At 38.9% G+C, this 19,164-nt stretch overlaps 1 protein-coding gene across 1 annotated transcript in view; it reads right to left on the bottom strand.

The window, feature by feature from the left end:
- Positions 1–18,318, bottom strand: part of ZRANB3 (zinc finger RANBP2-type containing 3) — a 47,078-nt gene extending 28,760 nt beyond the window's left edge. Inside the window, exons 1-2 of the mRNA XM_084288776.1 lie at positions 18,282–18,318; positions 12,556–12,714 (exon numbers count right to left, since the gene is read on the bottom strand). Of these exons, the coding sequence (XP_084144902.1) occupies positions 12,556–12,707 (152 nt within the window). The 5' untranslated portion in view covers positions 12,708–12,714; positions 18,282–18,318. The remainder of the gene's footprint in view (positions 1–12,555; positions 12,715–18,281) is intronic.
- Positions 18,319–19,164: the final 846 nt, after the last annotated feature.

Here is a 19,164-nt window from a genome sequence, read left to right as displayed (position 1 = left end):
TTTGAAGCCTGAAATCAGCTGGAATGAACAATCTAATGTTGCGGTATTTTTTTATTTTTTTATTTTTTTAACTCCTTAAACAGATACAGAAAATGAGTATGAAAATGAGAATGCCAATCTGCTACAGAGCAGAGGCATCTCAAGAATAAACCAAAAACATTCCTCAACAATACAGTATGTTTAATCCTAAAGAATAACAGAGCAAATATGTAAATACAGCAATACCCAAAAGTGTGTTGCATCTGAGTAGCATCTGCTAGTAAGGAATTGTGGTAAAGAGAACAAGAACACAAATGTTCCTTGCCAATTTACACTGACAAATGCAGTATTTCTCAGCATATCAACTTACATTTTTAGCAGAGTTGCATAAATAAATGTACATCATGTCACTTTAGACATGCATCTTCTATGTAGAGGCAATAAATCTACGTTAACATGAGCCACAGATTTTGAGAATTTAAGCGAGAATATCTAACATGCCATTGTACTATTTTTTGGCATATGTGAACCAACTACTTATACCTTCATTCCTTTTTTCAGAGTAACAAGCTAAAATGAAGAAATTCAGAGTGATTTATGAAGTGGTCTGACAATTAAAAAGCTAAACAGCAATCAAAATAAAAAGCCTTAAAAATTTGTCAACTACTGGAACAGGAGTTTTTTCCACTAAACAGATTGCTTTTTTTTTCCCATTAGTTTACTGTAGCCACTTAAACTTTAGTGACTTGAATATCTGCAGAACAACAGGAAGTTGTTCTGTTTTATTGTTTTCAAACGTTTTCACACTGTGCACGTAGAATCTTCTGCTTTCGTGCCTATTAGCTTCAAATTAGTATGTCTTAAGTGAAACTTCTAATGAAGCAGGGACAAAAGTGTTGGCTTTAAAATATTTATAGAAATTCAGTTTTGTTGCTGGTAAATGAGTGGAAGAACAAAGTCACTGCCATCTTTTTATCCATATAAAAGCTTTAACTTCCTTGATTCTGCCGTAACAATACAAAGAGATCCCACAGAAACACCTATATGCTTAAAATAGCTACATAATTAAGGATGGCAGCAATTAGAATTCTCATCAATATTCTAAATTCTAGCATAAGACAAGTTGCTATTGACACATTTCCACTCTCTAGCTAATCTAGATTTTATTGTATACTGATCTATTTCTACACCTATCAGAAGAGAACTTTTTTTTCCACAGCATGTCTCAAAAATAGCAGTTTGCTAGTATACTGGACATTATTATTTTTAACAAAGCATTATCCATATTTTAAATAGTGGAAACTTATCTGGTCATTCATGCACATTTGTCTAAGCTACTGAAAAATGCAAATTGATTCATAACATAAATAAGCTTTACCTGAACTTTGCTAAGCTCCTACACTGTAAGGCTGACTCTAGATTTTGCTTTTAACAATCATTTTCATAGCCTCTCTTGACACTATTCACATTTCCAGCTGTGATTCTAATACTCAGCACCTTGCTGATTAGGAAGAGCTGGATCTGGTGTACTTCTTCCTGCTGGGCAGCTATTGATAAAGTTTCCTGAACAGCCCTGCAAAATCAAGTAACATTAGTTGAGAAGTATTAGAATTCAATGGAAACCTAGAATGAATGTACATCGGGTAAAATAAACAGATATTAGAATGACAAAAGGAAAAAAAAACAACTTTTTTTTTGTTTGTTTCTTTTTTGGTGTTGTTCATTTGTTAGATAAAGATATCATCACTTTTCAGGGGAGATGGAGAAATATAAACACCACTATATAACATATTGGTGAATGCCACCCATCCAGAATACTGCGTAACATTTTGATCATCCACATCCCATTGTCTTCCGACAAATTCAAGCCAGAAGAGATGCAAGAAAGATCTACTAGAAAGATTAAGGGGAAACAAAGCTACCCTATTCTAGCTGAAACCAGGACACCATGGTAGGAGACACCAGTAGAGAAATAGTTTCTTCATCTCTGAAAGTAAACGCTGAAATGGAATGCTTATTCCTCCCCTCACTGTTCTGTAAATCCACGAAGAAGAAAAATTCCACGGGTAGAAAGTACAACAGTGTTGGTACATAAAATACTTGGCTTACATTTAAGCTAGAAATTAGAATGATGTTCTTAATCACACTAATAACAGTATTTGTAAAGAATCCTGGGGCAAAAAAGTAATTTAGTACAAGGCGGAACCCAAATTGTGCTAGGAATTAGTACAGTGTGGATCCTTCCAGCATCAGAAACTTCAGGACACAGGTGACCTCCAATTCTATGTTCCCACAATGACAGTACAGTTTCTGTTAACAGAATTACAAAAGATATGGTACTTCTACATACAACTCACACCCTATTAAGTCTGGGTCTCTTTAAAAAGTACTATAACTCAACAATAGATCCTCAAATGTAGTTGTCCCCTATCCATTTTGCAATAATTTGCAGTATCAAAATCAAAGTGGGGAAACTACTAAGCAGTGGAAAGATGCACAGCATTGGAGGCCATGCAGATTCTGGAAGCAAAATTATCTTTTCGTTACCTGAACATAACCCACACTGCTTATGAATCACAATATTTTTGATTTTGTTAGTATCATCAGAAGAGAAAGTATAATAATTGTCACTTAGAAACGTATTGAATTCTGCTGCAAATGCTTGTGGCTCAATAGTGATATTTGCTATTTAGTTAAGTATTAATTCTCTTCCCTCGCTCAATGCTGAAATAGCTTTGTATTGGATTTTTATCCTCTGCTTGCAATCCATACACCTTTCAGTCATTTAAACATTTGACTAGACACATCACAGACTGCTATGAATCAGGTGCACAAAGTTGTTTTTAACACTCCATTTCGAGTATCTGAATGTGTTAGGTCCTGTTATGATACAGTATCCAACATGAATCACTGCTTTGATCCACACCATTCACATTCAAATCCCTGAACTGCTACAGTTTCAAAACTGCTGATTTATGTCAGCTAACTAACATTATCAGCACAACTACTGAAGTTTTGACGTTATACACAAGATGAGTTTATGATACAGGTAGAAGTTAGTAGAAATTGGGTATGTTCACTTTATATTATGACTTGATGCGCTTCGGAGCATTAAAACTCTGTAGTTTTCCCAGTTTTAGATACTTAAACCGGCTTGCTTAACCTAGTTGGTATATATCAGAGGTCCTATATTTGTTACTCCAAAGCAACATAAAATAGCTTATATTACTGAGAGGGATATCGTCAAGTGTCCCAGTTTATAATCACAGCAATTAGTTTTGAAATGTACAGAATTTCCCTATCATTAGAGCCCAGATTGTACAGAACTCATAAGATCCAATAGTCACATTAAACTGGTAAGAAGAACTACTTCACATTTTGCTTTACGTAACCTTAAAAATATGCAGCCTCTATTTATAACAAACTTCAGTATGTTCTATATTACTGCAGTCAGACAAGCTGCCAACACGAACATAAAGGTTTCATGCTGTCAAAGCAGAAGAAACAGATCTTCAGATACACTGAAGGGACAAATACGTATTTTTGTTTCACATATTTTGACTGCAAGAAGACAGACTTCTTGTTCTCTGAAGTTCAATTAGTCATTTCCTCTCAACTGGTAGTTACCCAATTTGAGCTTCATCATTCATATCCCATCTGTTCATATGACACCTTAATAATAGCTCTATCCAAGAATACAAATCAGAGCTATGATACGCAGTTCCATATCCTGTTATAAGCTCAGCCCACACGGTCAAAAGTTTCTGAAAACCAGGAAAAAGCATTTGAGATGCCTCAGTTACATTTCCCATCAGCGAAAAAGTCCAACCATGAAAAAGTATCACAGTCAATGGCAAGTTCTCTGTTTCTTTCCCATTTCATTTCTAAATGTTCGCCTTCTTCACAGCGAATCCCGTGGCTAGCACTTGAATCTCTGTCCGTTTGTGAAGAAATTCTGCTATTTTTTCTTAACAGAAAATCTCATCAGAATCTCACTGTGGTGCACTGCACATGCTGCTATAAACTTCCTAATATTCACGAGTCATTCACAGGTGTAGGCTTAGCAGCGGGCTTTGGACACAGCTTTCCATGTATTTTCATAAACAGAAGGGAACCACCCAGTCTGATTTCCACCAGATTTTAATAACCTTTTCATTTCAAGATGTATTAGCTTTAAAATAAAACTAAGAGAAAGTATCCTGGTAAGTGAATATGCATGCAAAGCAGAAAGAGCAAGAAACCTATTGTGTTGGTTCACCCCACATGCATGTAGGTCTGAAACCTTTTTGTAGATCCCCACACAAGAGAACACAAACACCTAAGGCTGTAATTTAAGTGACCACACAAAGCTGGATGAATCAGAACCCCAGAACCAGATATTCAAGCGTTAGCAAACACTATCAAAACAGTCTTGTAAAGGTATCAAGCACCAAGCAAAAATGCACTTACAGAAGGAAGCAACCCCAAACCCACGTCTAAGAAAGCTCTGGTCAGGAAAGCTCTGCCAAGAGAGAAGGGATAATTTTTCAAACCTCACAATGCACAGGAAGAGCTTCTGGTTGTATTGATGTCAAGAAGACTGAGCCAGCTTTGTAAAGAATAAGGAGAAACAGATCTTTAACACTGTATGCAGATGAGATTGGAGAAGCAGAACATTTAAATGAAAATCATTTCTATTTCTGTGTGTATGGGTTACATTCAGGTCATCCTTCTGAAATGGTGGTATTTCGATATTACCAAGTAAGTGATGCCATTATAGCTTCTTATATTAATTATGACTACTTCAGCAAGGTATCTTTGCAAAGACAAAATCTCTTTTTGAACTTTCTTCTTGGAAAAATACTGATTACCAACACGCTGACATATGTGAGGTTTAACCTTATAATCTATATAATTTATATATAGATTAAAAAGAAATATGTATTTAACCACGAATAAGTCACACAGTGCTACACGTTTCTTGTAACTACAGAAATATTTTGCAATAATATTGTCCCTAAACTAGACAGTTCTGCCTCCTTATGCATCATGGATTAAAAGTTGAAGGGGATATAGCAATACAATATACTTATTGCTTGCTTGTGGGGATAATTTAACTTTTTGATTTATTTTCAACATCTGTTTATCCAGAAAATACAGAGCTGCAGGTAGCCTTTTCAGAACAAAATGCTTTACTTTTAGTTACATTTTCCAACATAAACACTCAAAACAGTAGCACTTGATTTCTTAAAACACTGAAAAATTTTGTTACTACTCAAACAAATTAAAGCTGTTTTTGTTAATGTAATCTTTGGAACATGTTGTACAGAGGAAGCTTGCGTCTTTCTTTCACTAGTGTGGGTGTCCTGATATTCTTGGGATTCTCACCTACTCATGTGAGTCAGTTTTATATAACGCTACAACATATAATTTACCTCCTACTCACAAGCCAACACTTTAGCACTAACATCTTAACCAAGGGTTATTTAAGGAATCTGAACTTAGTACATTTTTATATAAAACTGCGCAAGCAACCGTTACATTTGTGTGTCAGTAATCACAGCACACAGTCCTAAAACTAGAACAAAGAGAGATGACTTCCTTGCAAAAATAATCAAGGTTGTTTCACCAGAAATAGAGCCCCAGAAGATTTAAGCTAGATGATACCCTTGCTCTTGAAGTACACTACGTATTTAAAAAACTAAATGAAAAAACAACCCTCAAGCTAATGTAAGATGCAGTAAATTGCCCCATATGCAGTGTTACTGATTCCCTAAAGGAATATGGAGGAGAATGGTTGTGCCAAGTTTTATGCTTTTCTCCAACACTGCTCAACCTACAACTGAATGAAACATCTAAAATGTTCCATGCTTATGAAGATTTGCAATCTAGGAGAGCACATTAGCCTACGTATTTCAGGATTTAAGCATGGGCAAGGATGTGTGGAATAACACATATCAAAGTGGTCAAGGTGAAGTTTAAGCTCAGAGAGCTGGAATCACTGAATAGTTTGGGTCGAAGGGGCCTTAAAAATTATGCAATTCCACCCCCCTGCTATGGGCAGGGGCACCTCCCACCACACCAGGTTGCTCAAGCCCCATTCAGCCTCCAGGGATGGGGAATCCACAGCTTCTCAAGGCAACTTGTTCCAGTGTCTCACTGCTCTCTGAGTAAAGAATTTCATCTTTAGGTCTAACCTAAATCTACCCTCTTTCATCTTAAAACTGTTACCCCTTGTCCTATCTCTAGAAGACCTAGCAAAAAGTCTCTCTCCATCTTTCTTATAAGCCCCCTCAGCCCCAATCAGTTCACCAGCCGATTCATTGCAAGAAAAGTTGACATCAGTTAATTGGAACAGTTGGAATAACATCAACTAATTTCAACTACTGACAATGTAGGCTACAAGCTTTAACCTAGATATTAATTGGCATGATTGAAATATATGTAATCAATGGTAGCTCTTCCTTAGGATGCAGTCTAATGACTTTCAATGAAAATTAGTTACCTGTCATTACTTTACCAATAAAATTTGCTTTCCCACGTGACATTCCCTGCAGTGATGTGCACTGCAAAAGCTGCAGAACTAGTCTCTTCAAATCTTCCTCCTTATTCCCATCTGATCTGAAGATACACAGTCAACAGAGATAGTTGTTGACAGCACATAATGCTTCAAGTCACCAAGTATAAATTAAAATAAAAATTAAACATTCATAAAAATATAATATTCATAGGCATGACTCAAAAAAAAAAAAAAAGAAAAAATATGAAAGGAATTTCATTTTGAAACATGCAAATTTAATTAATGTGGCATCTATCAAAGTCATTGTGAAAAAAGCAGAGAAAGTAAGATCTCCCAAAAGAAATGATGATTATCTTCACCCTTCCGATTTTGGAAATTCTTCTCTATATTTTCAAGTCTGAACTCCCCATCTTAAAACCAAATCAATCAAAAGTTTAGCAACAAGAAATCAGATTAACTCCAATTTCACAACAAAATTGATACTGTAACATTTGCACTCCTTAACGGATGCTGTATTTGGTAATTATACCAACCCAACATCCTTACCTGCAGCATGTAAGAATGACATTCATTATGTGCTTAGCAGTCAGAACTCTCACTCAGATTTCAAACACATTACTCTTACCAAAGTGGCCCAATATAAGTAAAACTTGAAGAAAAAATCTTTAAAATGTTCTCCATAAATGTCAGTGTCAGGTACAACATACTGAGAATGATTAAATTGCTCCATAAAATGCAAACTCTCCATGTCAACCATTTCTGTTAAATTTTTCTGCCTATAGGAATTAATGGTTAATGTTTTCATTGCATAAATGAAGTTGCATGCAACTAACTTATATGGAAAGAAGAAGTTGAGTACGCTATTGTGTTTTGAAGACATAATAATAGAGATGAAAAATTATAAGGCTCAACTGAAAATAACTGTGCCACAGCTTCCACAAGAAAAATATTGAGAAGTACTTTTAGAGGACAGTCCAGAAGTACTCTGTAAAGTATTTTTGATAAGTATTACTTTGAAACATGTAGCTGATTCTGAAAAAGAAATGGCTTTACAGAAGAGTAAAAAACAGTTGGCCACACAATCACAATACAGACTTCAGCAATCTATGACCTCTCAAACAAAGGACAGAAAAAATAGATGCAGACAGCAACACATGTACATGCATCTAAGCTTAGTGTTTCAAAACGGAAATGGATGAAAATATTTTATTTTTCCAATGTTTCTTTTTATTCATAACTACTAACATAAAATACAGAATCAAACTCAGTAAAAATGGTAAAAAATAAGAATTAAAAGGAAAAGTAATTAAACAAAAAGAGAAGGATCTGCTGCTCTAGCAGCAATTAAAACATGCATAGAGACAAGTGTAGACCAACATATTTTCTCTTACTGTATCAAATTCCAAAAACTAGACATACATCTCCACTACACTCTCAAACATACAGAAATGATACCCTTCATGCTGCTCAGTGGCTGATATAGAAAAGTTAAGCTGATTAAGGCTTCCTTGTTCAGAATCTAGACAAAGAAACCTTAACACAGATAACCTCTCTCTTGTGTTCTGAAGAATTCTATAAAAAGGAACCTTTCCACCCCCACCCGATGTACCACACATGCAGACTATAGGTTTATTTTCTGGCAGGTTGAATGAAATAGTACAAAGCAGATTCAGAATAAGGACTTCTGAGAATTTGAGATTTCAAGGGAAAAAAAAACATTAGTCTATTGGATGCTGCCACATCCAGACTCAATTTCCTTGCATTCTGTTCCCTTCTTATTACTGTCCTAGAAAGTTAAAGAAAATTGTGCAGAAATTTGTGCAAGAATTTCGATATAACATATATCAGGAATTCCTGACCCAACAAACCTGTATTCCATCACCAGGAATTTTAAAATTTCTATTTGTTTCCTGCCCAAGAGCTATCATTTCTACGATTCAACAACTAAAACCTCGTCAGACTGTATACACTCTACCTTTCCTGTAAGGAACTGGAGCTAGAATCTTTTAGCCTTGTTCATAAGCTTTGAGAAAATTCTGATTTGAGCCTTTGCTTTTCTGGTCTATTCTGAGAGGCTGGGAGGAGGAAATTAATTTCTATGAAGACTGATAAAAGTTTTTGAGCCAAAAATATGTTTTAATTTATGAAGAATTAACTAAGTGCTTCTTCTGTGTTGACTGGTAGAGTTCAGAGACACAGTCAATGGAAAATAAAAATATTATTTTGAATTGCAGCCAACTGACTTGCTATTATACTAGGTGACACTCTGTTCTATAATGAACTCTCTATCACAATGATTTTCTGTAGCCTATTATCCAAAACAACATTAAATAATATAACAATCTTTATTACTCTATTAAATGACCTGCCTAACAAAATAAATCTCTTCATTAAAAGATAGCTCTTAATGCCAGATATGAGGTCCCCATATCATGTTGCCTCTTTATTACTGTAGCTACACTCAAATAATTTTAAGCCAGCATGTATAAGATACTAAATATCACATACTTTAGAACACACACGTTAACATATTAACTCTAAAACTAATACAGGTAGCATTAAAAAGCAAAAATTATCTATGAATCACAGCTGGAAGAAAATATAGGTATTAGCAAAAGTATCAATAAGCGTTTCAATATTTATAAAAACTTTTATTTTAAAAAATATTACTTGTCAGAGAAAAAGAGTTACAATGGTAATGCACTTGTACACATTGAACCATGTACAAGAAAAGGAGAAAAAAGCACAACAGGGAACTAGACTATGCTAGTTAAACTGTTTGAGTGTGCAGTTATAATAGAAAAGCTTATTTCATACGTGGTAAACAACTCTTCTTTCTCATCCACAAGCAAGGTAGCTTAAACACATTGTTCTGCCAACACTTCTAGGAAAAAAAATCTGTATGTCTGAAGGCATCTTCCTCAGATACCATCAACAAGGCAAGCAACACTAAAAATGGTGTTTGTAAATCACATGCTAGCAAATTTTATTACAAAAGTTGGTGAAGTATTCAGCAATATGGTTTGTATGTGTTAGCTGCAAGAGACGTAACTCTAAAATAGCAAGCTTCTAACTTTTACAGTGTATTTAGGTGAGCAAGCTGTCTATAATTAAAGTAAATAACATATAATATAAATATATGAATATAAATATATATTTATGATGTTTTAAAAGTAAGCTAGTTTCCCTGGATGAAAAAAAAAGAAATAAAATAGTTTTCAGGTATGGAATTTGCATGTACCCACCTTTTCTGCACATTAATGGTTCAGGTTATAAAGAAAGATTTCCATCCCTATGCACCTCTTCCCAAATGCACTTCTGAAGAACAATCTCTAGTAAGGAGTAAAGATCAGTAACTCTATGGCTTCTTAAGGCATGTCTGTCAGCTAAAAGGTATCTTACCATATTTTGAATTACACAGTCTTGTTGGCTCTAGAATTACTGTATTTTTATTATTTCCTAGAAAAGTGTTAGGCAGCATGTGTTGCTCTAGACAAAGCCTTTGGAGCATTTATTGCAAAAAAAAATAAATAAACACACACAATCTGTCTGCTTCTCCTGCCTCCCTTTTACCATTGAATCAAAAGCACAAATCACAACAGCATATTTATCTTATCATTAGGGGAACTATGGGGGAATTAATAGGTTAATCCCTACCCCATTAGTGTCTCAGAGGGTGCATTTCATCCAAGAGCATATTTTCTTTTTGTTCTAATAATGCTGGGAGCTTGTCTAACCTGAGATAACATGAACTGAATGTCTACAGCCAGCAGTAGAGCACTTTCTCTACACCACTTTCCTGCCACTACAGCAAAGCATGGATTAAGTGATGGCTGCACAGGGAGCGCACAGCCCAAGGGAGAGAAGAAAGACGAGCCCAGATGCACATATTGCTTACTTCAAGTCCCAGGTTTATATATTTTTAAAATTAGAAAAGACACTTTTATGGAAAAGCACCAGACCTTGCTAAAATATACTGATGGAAATAGTGAAAGAAGGCTTAAATCATTAAGGAGTACACAAAAGGGAGAGATTTGTGTGAGCCAAGGGCTGATACGCTAATAAGAAAATTCAGCTACAAGCTGCAGCACAGGCTCTTGTTCTGTTTTGGGACTAAGAAAAAATTAGATCTGCCTGAGCAAAGCACAGATTTTTTAAAAAGTACTGCTCTGGAAAGTTTGACATAACACATTTTACTTTATACAGAGGCTGGCTGGGAGCAGGCATACTGTTCTCCTCAACTTGACCCAGCTACTGAATAGAACTTGCTACGCCAGTGAATGAGATTTCTTGCACTCCTGACGAAAATACATTCCTACCCATTTTATAGTAAAAATATCAGTGCCATATTACTCAACAATCTTTTGTTAATGACAGGTTTCAAGAAAAGAAAAAAGCAAAACCCCTAATTCTAATTAAAAACAGTCACATTCCCTCTTTTATGGTCATTCCAAACCTTTCTACATACTTACTGCAGACAATTGTTTCTGCTCAAGGAAGAAGAAAGAAAAATGTAATTAAAATTTACAGTTAAACAGTTTCCTGAGGAACCTGTATATTACATGGTAGGCTGCAAAGCTTTATGCCACTTTCAGATGCATCCATTAGCCTACAGTAGTTAACATTAAAGACAATAAATACATTTATATTTTTGTGTTATTTCAGTTTGTGTATACAAATGCACCTCTATTACATACAATATAAACTTCACTTCCCCTTACTAGAATCAGATCAACTGTGATATAGTAGTAGCCTAAGGCTTTGAATTTATTAAATTCAACTCAAATACAGACTTTTGCTGTCTATTCTCTCCAAGTCTTAGTGATCTATTAAAACTGTATACGTTTATCCTCACAGTTACACCGGGCAGCAGTGAAGTACCTCACATGACTGGTGGTCACAGAGAAGTTAATGACAACACAGCATAAAGCTGTTAAAATCCCAGGCTTTAAATTCAAGCTTGCACCTGAACAGCTGGACCCATCCTTCTACTCTGCTACCTACTTTGGCAGCCTAAAATAGATGGCTTATGAGACAGAAATATTACCATTACTGAAGTTTTTTGGCCAGATGACTAGAAATAAAGTGAAATACTTCAGAGAAAATTTGACTTGATCATAAGTTCCATATAACTGCAGGGACTGATGAGAAACATTTCCTTTCCCATTTTTAATCTTTAGAGAAGGCCGTGCACATTTCTCATCTCCTACAAAAACATCACAAACAGTATCAGGCAACCCTCTTAGGCCCCAAGCCTCTTGTATTGAGCAAGATGATGAGGTTATCAGAAACTAACTTCATCCTTCCTCACAACTTAAGCCCAAACTGTTTCTTTTGTGCCAGACCTCTAAGATGTCATTACTTTCCAAAAGAACAACATCCAGTAGTTTCATGGCTTTAGGCTGCAATTGCCTAGTTATTAGAAAATTTATAAATCAGAAATCACATTTCCCTTCCCACTTCTTCATCCCTGTAACTCAGCAACATGCTCTTACTCAGCAAAATATTTACAGACTCTGCTGCATAAACGATTTTTCTGATTTATCAGGTACCTAATTGTCAAATGCCTTTTTTATCAGTTGCTGCACTTGCTAACCGAGCATTCTGCTAGTCGTCTTCCGCTCTGCTGTTGCAGCTCAGTGAGTTCCAGAACACCCTGATTACATACCAGAATTGTACAAAGTTTAAAATAGAATACCACACAGATGCATCAAGATCTGTTAGTCATTCTCTTAACAGCTCTACCACGCCATTAAGAACTACAGAAGCAAATGTGAATCAATTTATTTTAAGCATTCTCCATTAACATGACAAAAAGGATGGTCCTGCTGATAGCAGCCTCCTCTTATATGAGGAGATCTTTGATACTACAAGCCTCTTTTGCGCTATTAAATATTTCTTCCTCCTCTGGAGGAAGAAAAAACACCTCATTATAAGCCATGTTATCTTACAGTTTGCAATAAAAAATCTGTAATATAACTCTCCTAAGCGTTGCTGTATTTGCATAGTTTTTGTAACCATTCATTACATCTACCTAGAATAATTCTATTTAGCACATGACAGAATAAGGATTTTACCTGCCATTTCTCTGAAGTGCAAATATGATGCCTTTCTCCTGAAAAGGCAGCAGTTTCTTTCTCAGTCTTTCAGGTAGAAAGGACAGCTTAGCATCAACATTTTCAGAATCAGAAGCTTCAAGTGTAGGTGTTCCTTGGAACACACAAGCCATGTTGAGCCTAGGGGAAACAAAATCAAAAAAGATATCTAACTTAAAAGATAGGTCTGCAACACATTACAGAATAAAGCTTCATGGAATAATGGTAACTTGAAATAATTGATATCTAAGTAAGTTGCCCTTACAATAACAACATTAGGTGGAAACGAAAAGGAAATGCTCAGACTAGCCAGTTGACTATTTCTTACAGGTTTTTACAAAAAAAACAACAACACAACCAAACACCTGGCTTTTCACAGATGTCACATATGACAATTTAATTAATAGAAAACATATTGCAAATTAAGACCACCAGAATCACCATATTAATTAGTAACTATGAAGGTCAAAAAAAACAAAAGTGTGATAACTTTTTTTTTTTTAAAGAAAGGCAAAGTCACAAAGTTGTTGTAATTCAATGTACATTGAAATGATTTATAAGGAACATCAGTCTCCGCAAAATAACCTTCCCTCTCCAAAAAAAAAAAAAAGACAACAAAAACATCCCCACATTTCAAACATCCTTCCCATTTCCAAAGTAGCACAACTTTATTTGTATTAGCATGGAAATAAAGAGCTAAACCAACTTGCCACACACAAAGCAGCCTGCCTCAGTTTAGAGCAAGAAACAGGCAGTAAAGCTTTGTACCTCTCTTTACAGCCATGATCATGGCAACATGTGAGCATGGCTAGGAAGTTTTGCCCATGAGAAGTCAGCTGCAAGAAGAACATTCAGGAAAGGAGTGGAGGAAGAATGCTGTCTTCAGCAGCAAAAATGTCACCAAGATCATTAGAGAACAATGGTGAGATCTTGGTATCAGACTTGTTTCATTGTGTTTTATCAATACACTTTATTTTTCTTTTATAACAACATCCTTGAAAACATATTACTTCTTTTTTCCTTTTCTTCTAAAATTGATTCATTTTCATTTTTTGGCTTGTTTGGCTACCAATGATCTCAGGTGGACCTGACCAGCATTGTTTAGGCATACACAAGAAATCTAGAACTACAAAAGAAACTTTATTCCTTTCAGAAATAAAATCTTAAACCACAGAATTAATCAATGCCTATTCTCATACTAAAGATTCTCATATTCTTCAGGGTATAAATATGAACTTGATTCACTTTTGTGCAAGGGAAAAGAGTTGGAGAAGAAATCCTAGCTTTTTTTTCCTCTTATAACTTCCAAAAATTGTATATGTTAGCGCTCAGTAGCAGTACACTAACTAAACACGAGGAAAGGAACAAACCTTTACATCAAGGCATAGAGGAAAAGTCTTTAACCCCACACTGCCTAATTACCTAATTTCATAGCCTGTGTGAGGATTGGGACCTTAGTTATGCTGGGAACACAAAACATCAGGCAAAATATGCCTCTTGGATTGTCAACAGTAGATACTGTACTACCAAGCTCAGTAACAGAATTCTGTAAGAACACCATGTTGTGCCCGGATTCTTTTCTATTGATACATTTCTGAAGTAACTCAGAACAATTCAGATATGATTTAGTGAGCATGATGTATGATTCTTCCTGTGGATTTAATGATTCATTATAATCACAGTAAGAAATGTACTGAGCTACACGGCCATTCACTTCGAAGATCTGCAGGACTAAACCATCTGGTTCTTGCACTGACTAGTTACGTGGTAAGCCCGACCTGAGGACGATGCAAGGGGTTCAGTAATCAACACAGTAAAGCAAGATTATGCAAAACAGAGGTTGCAACAGATGCCTTCTAACGTTCCGGGGAATTGGCAAGGAAAACATTCATTCAAAAGGAATTATATACCATGGTGACAGAGAACAGCACCTCTGTATTCCTAAGGAATTCCATTTATGATTTTTTAGCTACAAAAACTGATGTGCACTCTTCCAACCGAAGTTACATTCTCTGCAGTGAACAGAATCCAGCCATAACTGTGCTGTGGCACACTCAAGTAATACTACTTCAGTACATATGTTGAAAGAGCTTGGGGTTTTGTTCTGGCATGACTGTACAAACACCTCCATCTTCCAAGGGCCATTATGTTACTAAAACCGAGAAATCTTCCCATTTGGCGAGGTGGGATGTCCCAGGCCATCAGAACTCCCTGGCATGGTGTGGTGAGACTCTGGCCGTGGTGCTGCACGACCCCAGTGGAGATCCCAGAGCAGGACTGGCAGACCCACTGCCATAGCCTCCTACCACTGCTGAGCCACTTGTGCCCTGCCTTGTCCGATAGCTGAGGCTGTCCTAAAAGTGATCCAAAAAAAAGGGAAAAGAAAGGGGGACTAGAAAGAGCAGCAAAAAGAAGTTATTGGGAATTTGCCTTTCTGTAGCAAACAAATCTGGTAGTACTGAAGTACTGTGGACAAAAATGTCTGTGAACAGACGTACACAACAAGGGACCAGATTATTCTGTAAACCCACTCAACTGTTTCACAACCCTAGAAAAAAAAATCAGGATTTTGGTGTATCCTGTCACTGGCACCACTGGCCAGACTAATGATATTCAGACCGAAAATGAGTAATTGCTTTTTTGGCTATATGATGAATTATAGGCATACCTATCAAGAAACACATCACACTTAGAGAGCTGGAAGGAAAATGCTGGTAATACTGGGGAACTTCTGTCCGTACTTTCTTGGGCATCTTTTACCACTTTTCTACAACAAAGTGGTGGGTAACCACAGCTGTTTTGATGCATCATTCTGCTGGAGAATGTGGGAGGAAACAAGCAAGCACATCTGAATTGGAATTTAAGATTTCAAGCAACACTCAAAGTTGAGGTATAAGGATTGTATTTACTATTTCTATGGATTTGGTTCTATTTTGTATCAAATCATCTAGCTACCACAGAATCTATTTTTAGCGATTCACCCAGCAATGAGAACTCCGTGGAAGTTATAGGGTAAGGAAATCTGTGTTCCTTTTGCAAAACAGACATACGGTGTCATCTGTCATCACACTATTCGCTGTGGCTTTTTTCCCGGTTTTGTGAGTGGAATCTCTCTCGTATCCTTAAGGAAATGACATTTTGTACCTTGGGTTCTTGGAACACTCAACAGCAGATAAAAGTGCTACAATCAGTATCAAGGCTCTTCTGCAGATGTCCATCGCTGAACATTGCTCAACAGAAAAGGGCAACCCTCTAGCTTGCTCTAGGTGATGCATTGCACAGACAAGAAGCTGTAAAACGCTGGTAAACACTAATTTCATCTCTCGGTTGAGCAAACAGAAATGTTTCAGCTCTAACTGTTGTGAAATCAATCATAATCACTTCAAGAATTCAATTACAGTATTTTCCACAGAGTGGGTTGGTTTTTTTTCTTCCTTTAAAAGTTGATGAATGCACTTCAAGACTACTGGCAAAAACAAACACAACATTCCTCTAGTGCCAGCCTTTACCGAGTATGCTGGATGACTGGTGGGCCGACAGACCCATTCAGTGCTCAGCTCTGTGATTCACCACCGAGCAACATCTCTGACTCACTTTCTGTGATGATTTTCCCTTTCTATACAGAAGCGGAGAAAATGAATGCTTTCGATCGACTTGCTACACAGCTTGTGGTGAGTGACAAAATGAAAATGAAATGTTAACATAACTAACCTCCTGTTGAATTAGATTATGACAACATTCGTCTACCGAAACCTTGAATAAAAAATGCAGTTTCACATGTATAAATCTGAATTAGAGAGAAAAAGCACATATAAATCATTGGTATGTAGTAATGCTATTAAAAAATGCGTCTGGATCACAGTCACTAAATGAGTTAAAACCAACTTGGCAGATCTATCTTAAGTACCAGCAGCAACACAGAAAGCACTAGCCACCAAACATGTATGAGTTTTTCTTTGTTGTGTTTTTTTTTTTTCCCCTAAGTGAATAATGAAATGAATGGTGAATAATTAAAGAATAATAGGTAAATAATTAAAGAAATCCACATGCAGTGAATGCTATTGTAATAACAGCACTGTCCTATAGCTCTACCCCACATTTACAGATTATTGCAATTATTGTTAGCATGAACTTGTTAATGATTATACAAAGAATCATATGCTGAAGACTTAAAAAATCTCTGCCATGATTTCTGAATAACACCAGCAGCGTTAAGAACCCACATTCAGCCAATTCTCATGCCTGTCGTACTATTCCAATACCCAACGCTGCAGAAGACACTATGAAAGGCATATTGACCCTATGAAAGATTTATGCTGGGCATATAGAAAATAAGAATGAACAATGATGAAACAAGGCAGTGAAACAAATGAATTTCAGCGAATTGCCTTTTATTGATCTTTTAAAGTAATAATTAAACTGAAAATCAATGCCTTGTATATAATTACTGTGGTAGTGGTAGTTATTTATATCTTGTTTCTAGACAGATCCATTATGAACAGCATCGTAGTAATTTCAGCAAATAATTTAAACAAACCAAAGCCTATTTTAAAGTCAAAAAGTGTAGCAGAAGCATCGCTGTACACTGAAAGGAAGACGACCAGTTCACGCCTGTTGTTCTACCCATTGCAGATTCAGAAGCTCTAAGAACAGAGAGAAAGGATTAGTGCACACATTTTCTCTAATTGTTATTTTTTCCATTTGCTGGTGTGTTCCTAACATATTATAATATGCATCCTGACAACCCTCCCACATTTCTAGATCACAAAGTCAGGAACTTTAGTTTTCTTAGATAAAATACACCTGAAAGGTTAGATGTGGAGACCAAGCTTTTCACTCAGAGGCTCATCGAGTAAACAGCAGCTACAGAAGCTTCGTGACTAACAAATCAAAACCACAAAAACACTAAATGAAAATCCAAGTGTTCCTTCGAGTGTTTTGAAGGAGCTCAAGGCTGAAGTGGCTGAATTACTAAAAATAGTAGCTATTCATCAAAAATGGCCTTAGTATCTCACGACTAGGGAGTGATAAGCAATCACACGTTTTGAAAACAGTAACAACACAGATCCATGGAACACAGCTCACTGCTATTACAGAAGGGCTCAGGTCGGAAGGGACCTTGAAGATCCTCCAGCTCCAACCCCCTGCCATGGGCAGGGATGCCACCCACTGGATCAGGTTGGCCAAGGCCCCCCCCAGCCTGGCCTTGAGCACCTGCAGGGATGGGGCAGCCACAGCTCCTCTGGGCAGCCTGTGCCAGGGCCTCACCACCCTCACAGTGAACAATTTCCATCTTTTGCCTAAGTTTGACCAGCAGACCCTTGTTGTTCAACCATGCCAGTTTCCTACCTTCCCTGCCTGATTTGTTACATACAGGAGCTCTTGTGCTCCGAGGAAAACCTCTGGTGGGTTTGCCTAACAAAGGAGATTGTCCACGATGGACTCCAGGAATCTCCCAGAGCCTGCTTGGGGCAGCTCCTGAGGCAACTCCTTGTTAACACGGGGGCACATTCACCTCACCGGGGGCACATTCACCTCACGCAGCACCCCCGGCCGCCCTCAGCTGCTCGGGCTGCCTGTCAGGAGACACCACACGAAGCTCAAACCGCCCCCAACAGCCCCCATCAGGCGCTTTAGGGGCGCTGCGGACAGGGCGGGACCCCTGAGGGCCCCCTCACAGCGCCCCCGCCCCTCCCCCCTCCACTCACGGGCTCCTCGCGCCCTTGGCGGGCTCTCGGCTCAAACCGCCGCCGGCCGGAGGTGACGCGAGCCGGGAGCGCGCGCACGCTCCGCACTGGGCGGGAGGGGGGTGAGGGACTACAGCTCCCAGCATGCCCTGCGGGGCTGCTGCGGCTAGCGGATGGCTACGGGAACGGGGCGGGGCTATCGCCGCCCGGGCTGCGGGAGAGAGGGGGGAGGGCGCTGCGCTGCCGGTCTCCGCGCCTGAGTGGTGGTCGCGGCTGTCCGTCAAAGCGGCGGCGCCCGCTGATTGGCCGCCGTCTCTCCGGGCGAGCTCGCGCCCGCCTCAGCGCTGAGCAGCGCCGCTGCCCGGCGGCTCGGGAGGCGGGCGCCGCGCCGCTGATTGGCCAGCGGGGCCGTAACTCAAAGACGTCCGGCGCGGCTATTGGGCGGCGCTCAGGCGAGGGGGGCGGGCCTTTCTCCCCGCCGCGGCAGCAGGAGGAACCCAGGCGGCTGGCGGGGCTGGCGATGGCGTTAAGCGCCCCTCGTGCGTGAGCCCGCTGCCGCCGCGGGGAGCGCCCCGCTGAGGGAGGGCACCCGCCGCGGTAAGCGGCCCGCCGAGAGAGGGAGGGGGGGCTCCCATGAGGGTAGGAGGGAGGGAGAGAAGGAAGGAGGAACCCCCCCCCCGCGGGCCGAGTGGTCGCGGCCGGGCCGCGCGCGCGCTGCGCTGAGGAGAAGGGAAAAGAGCGGGGGGGGGGGGGGGGAGCGGACGCGCCCACGTTGCTTGGGGGGGGGGGGGGGGGGGAGCGCGGCCGTTGGGGCGGGCGGGGGGGGGGGGGAGGGGCGCGGCCGTTGGGGCGGGCTACGCGCACCTGCCCGGGCGCCTGAGGGAGGGGAGGGAGGGGGCGGGGG

This window comes from Netta rufina, assembly GCF_964035555.1.
Source record: "Netta rufina genome assembly, chromosome: 6".
NCBI classification, from domain to species: Eukaryota; Metazoa; Chordata; class Aves; order Anseriformes; family Anatidae; genus Netta; species Netta rufina.
This window is presented reverse-complemented; position numbering and strand designations above follow the sequence as displayed.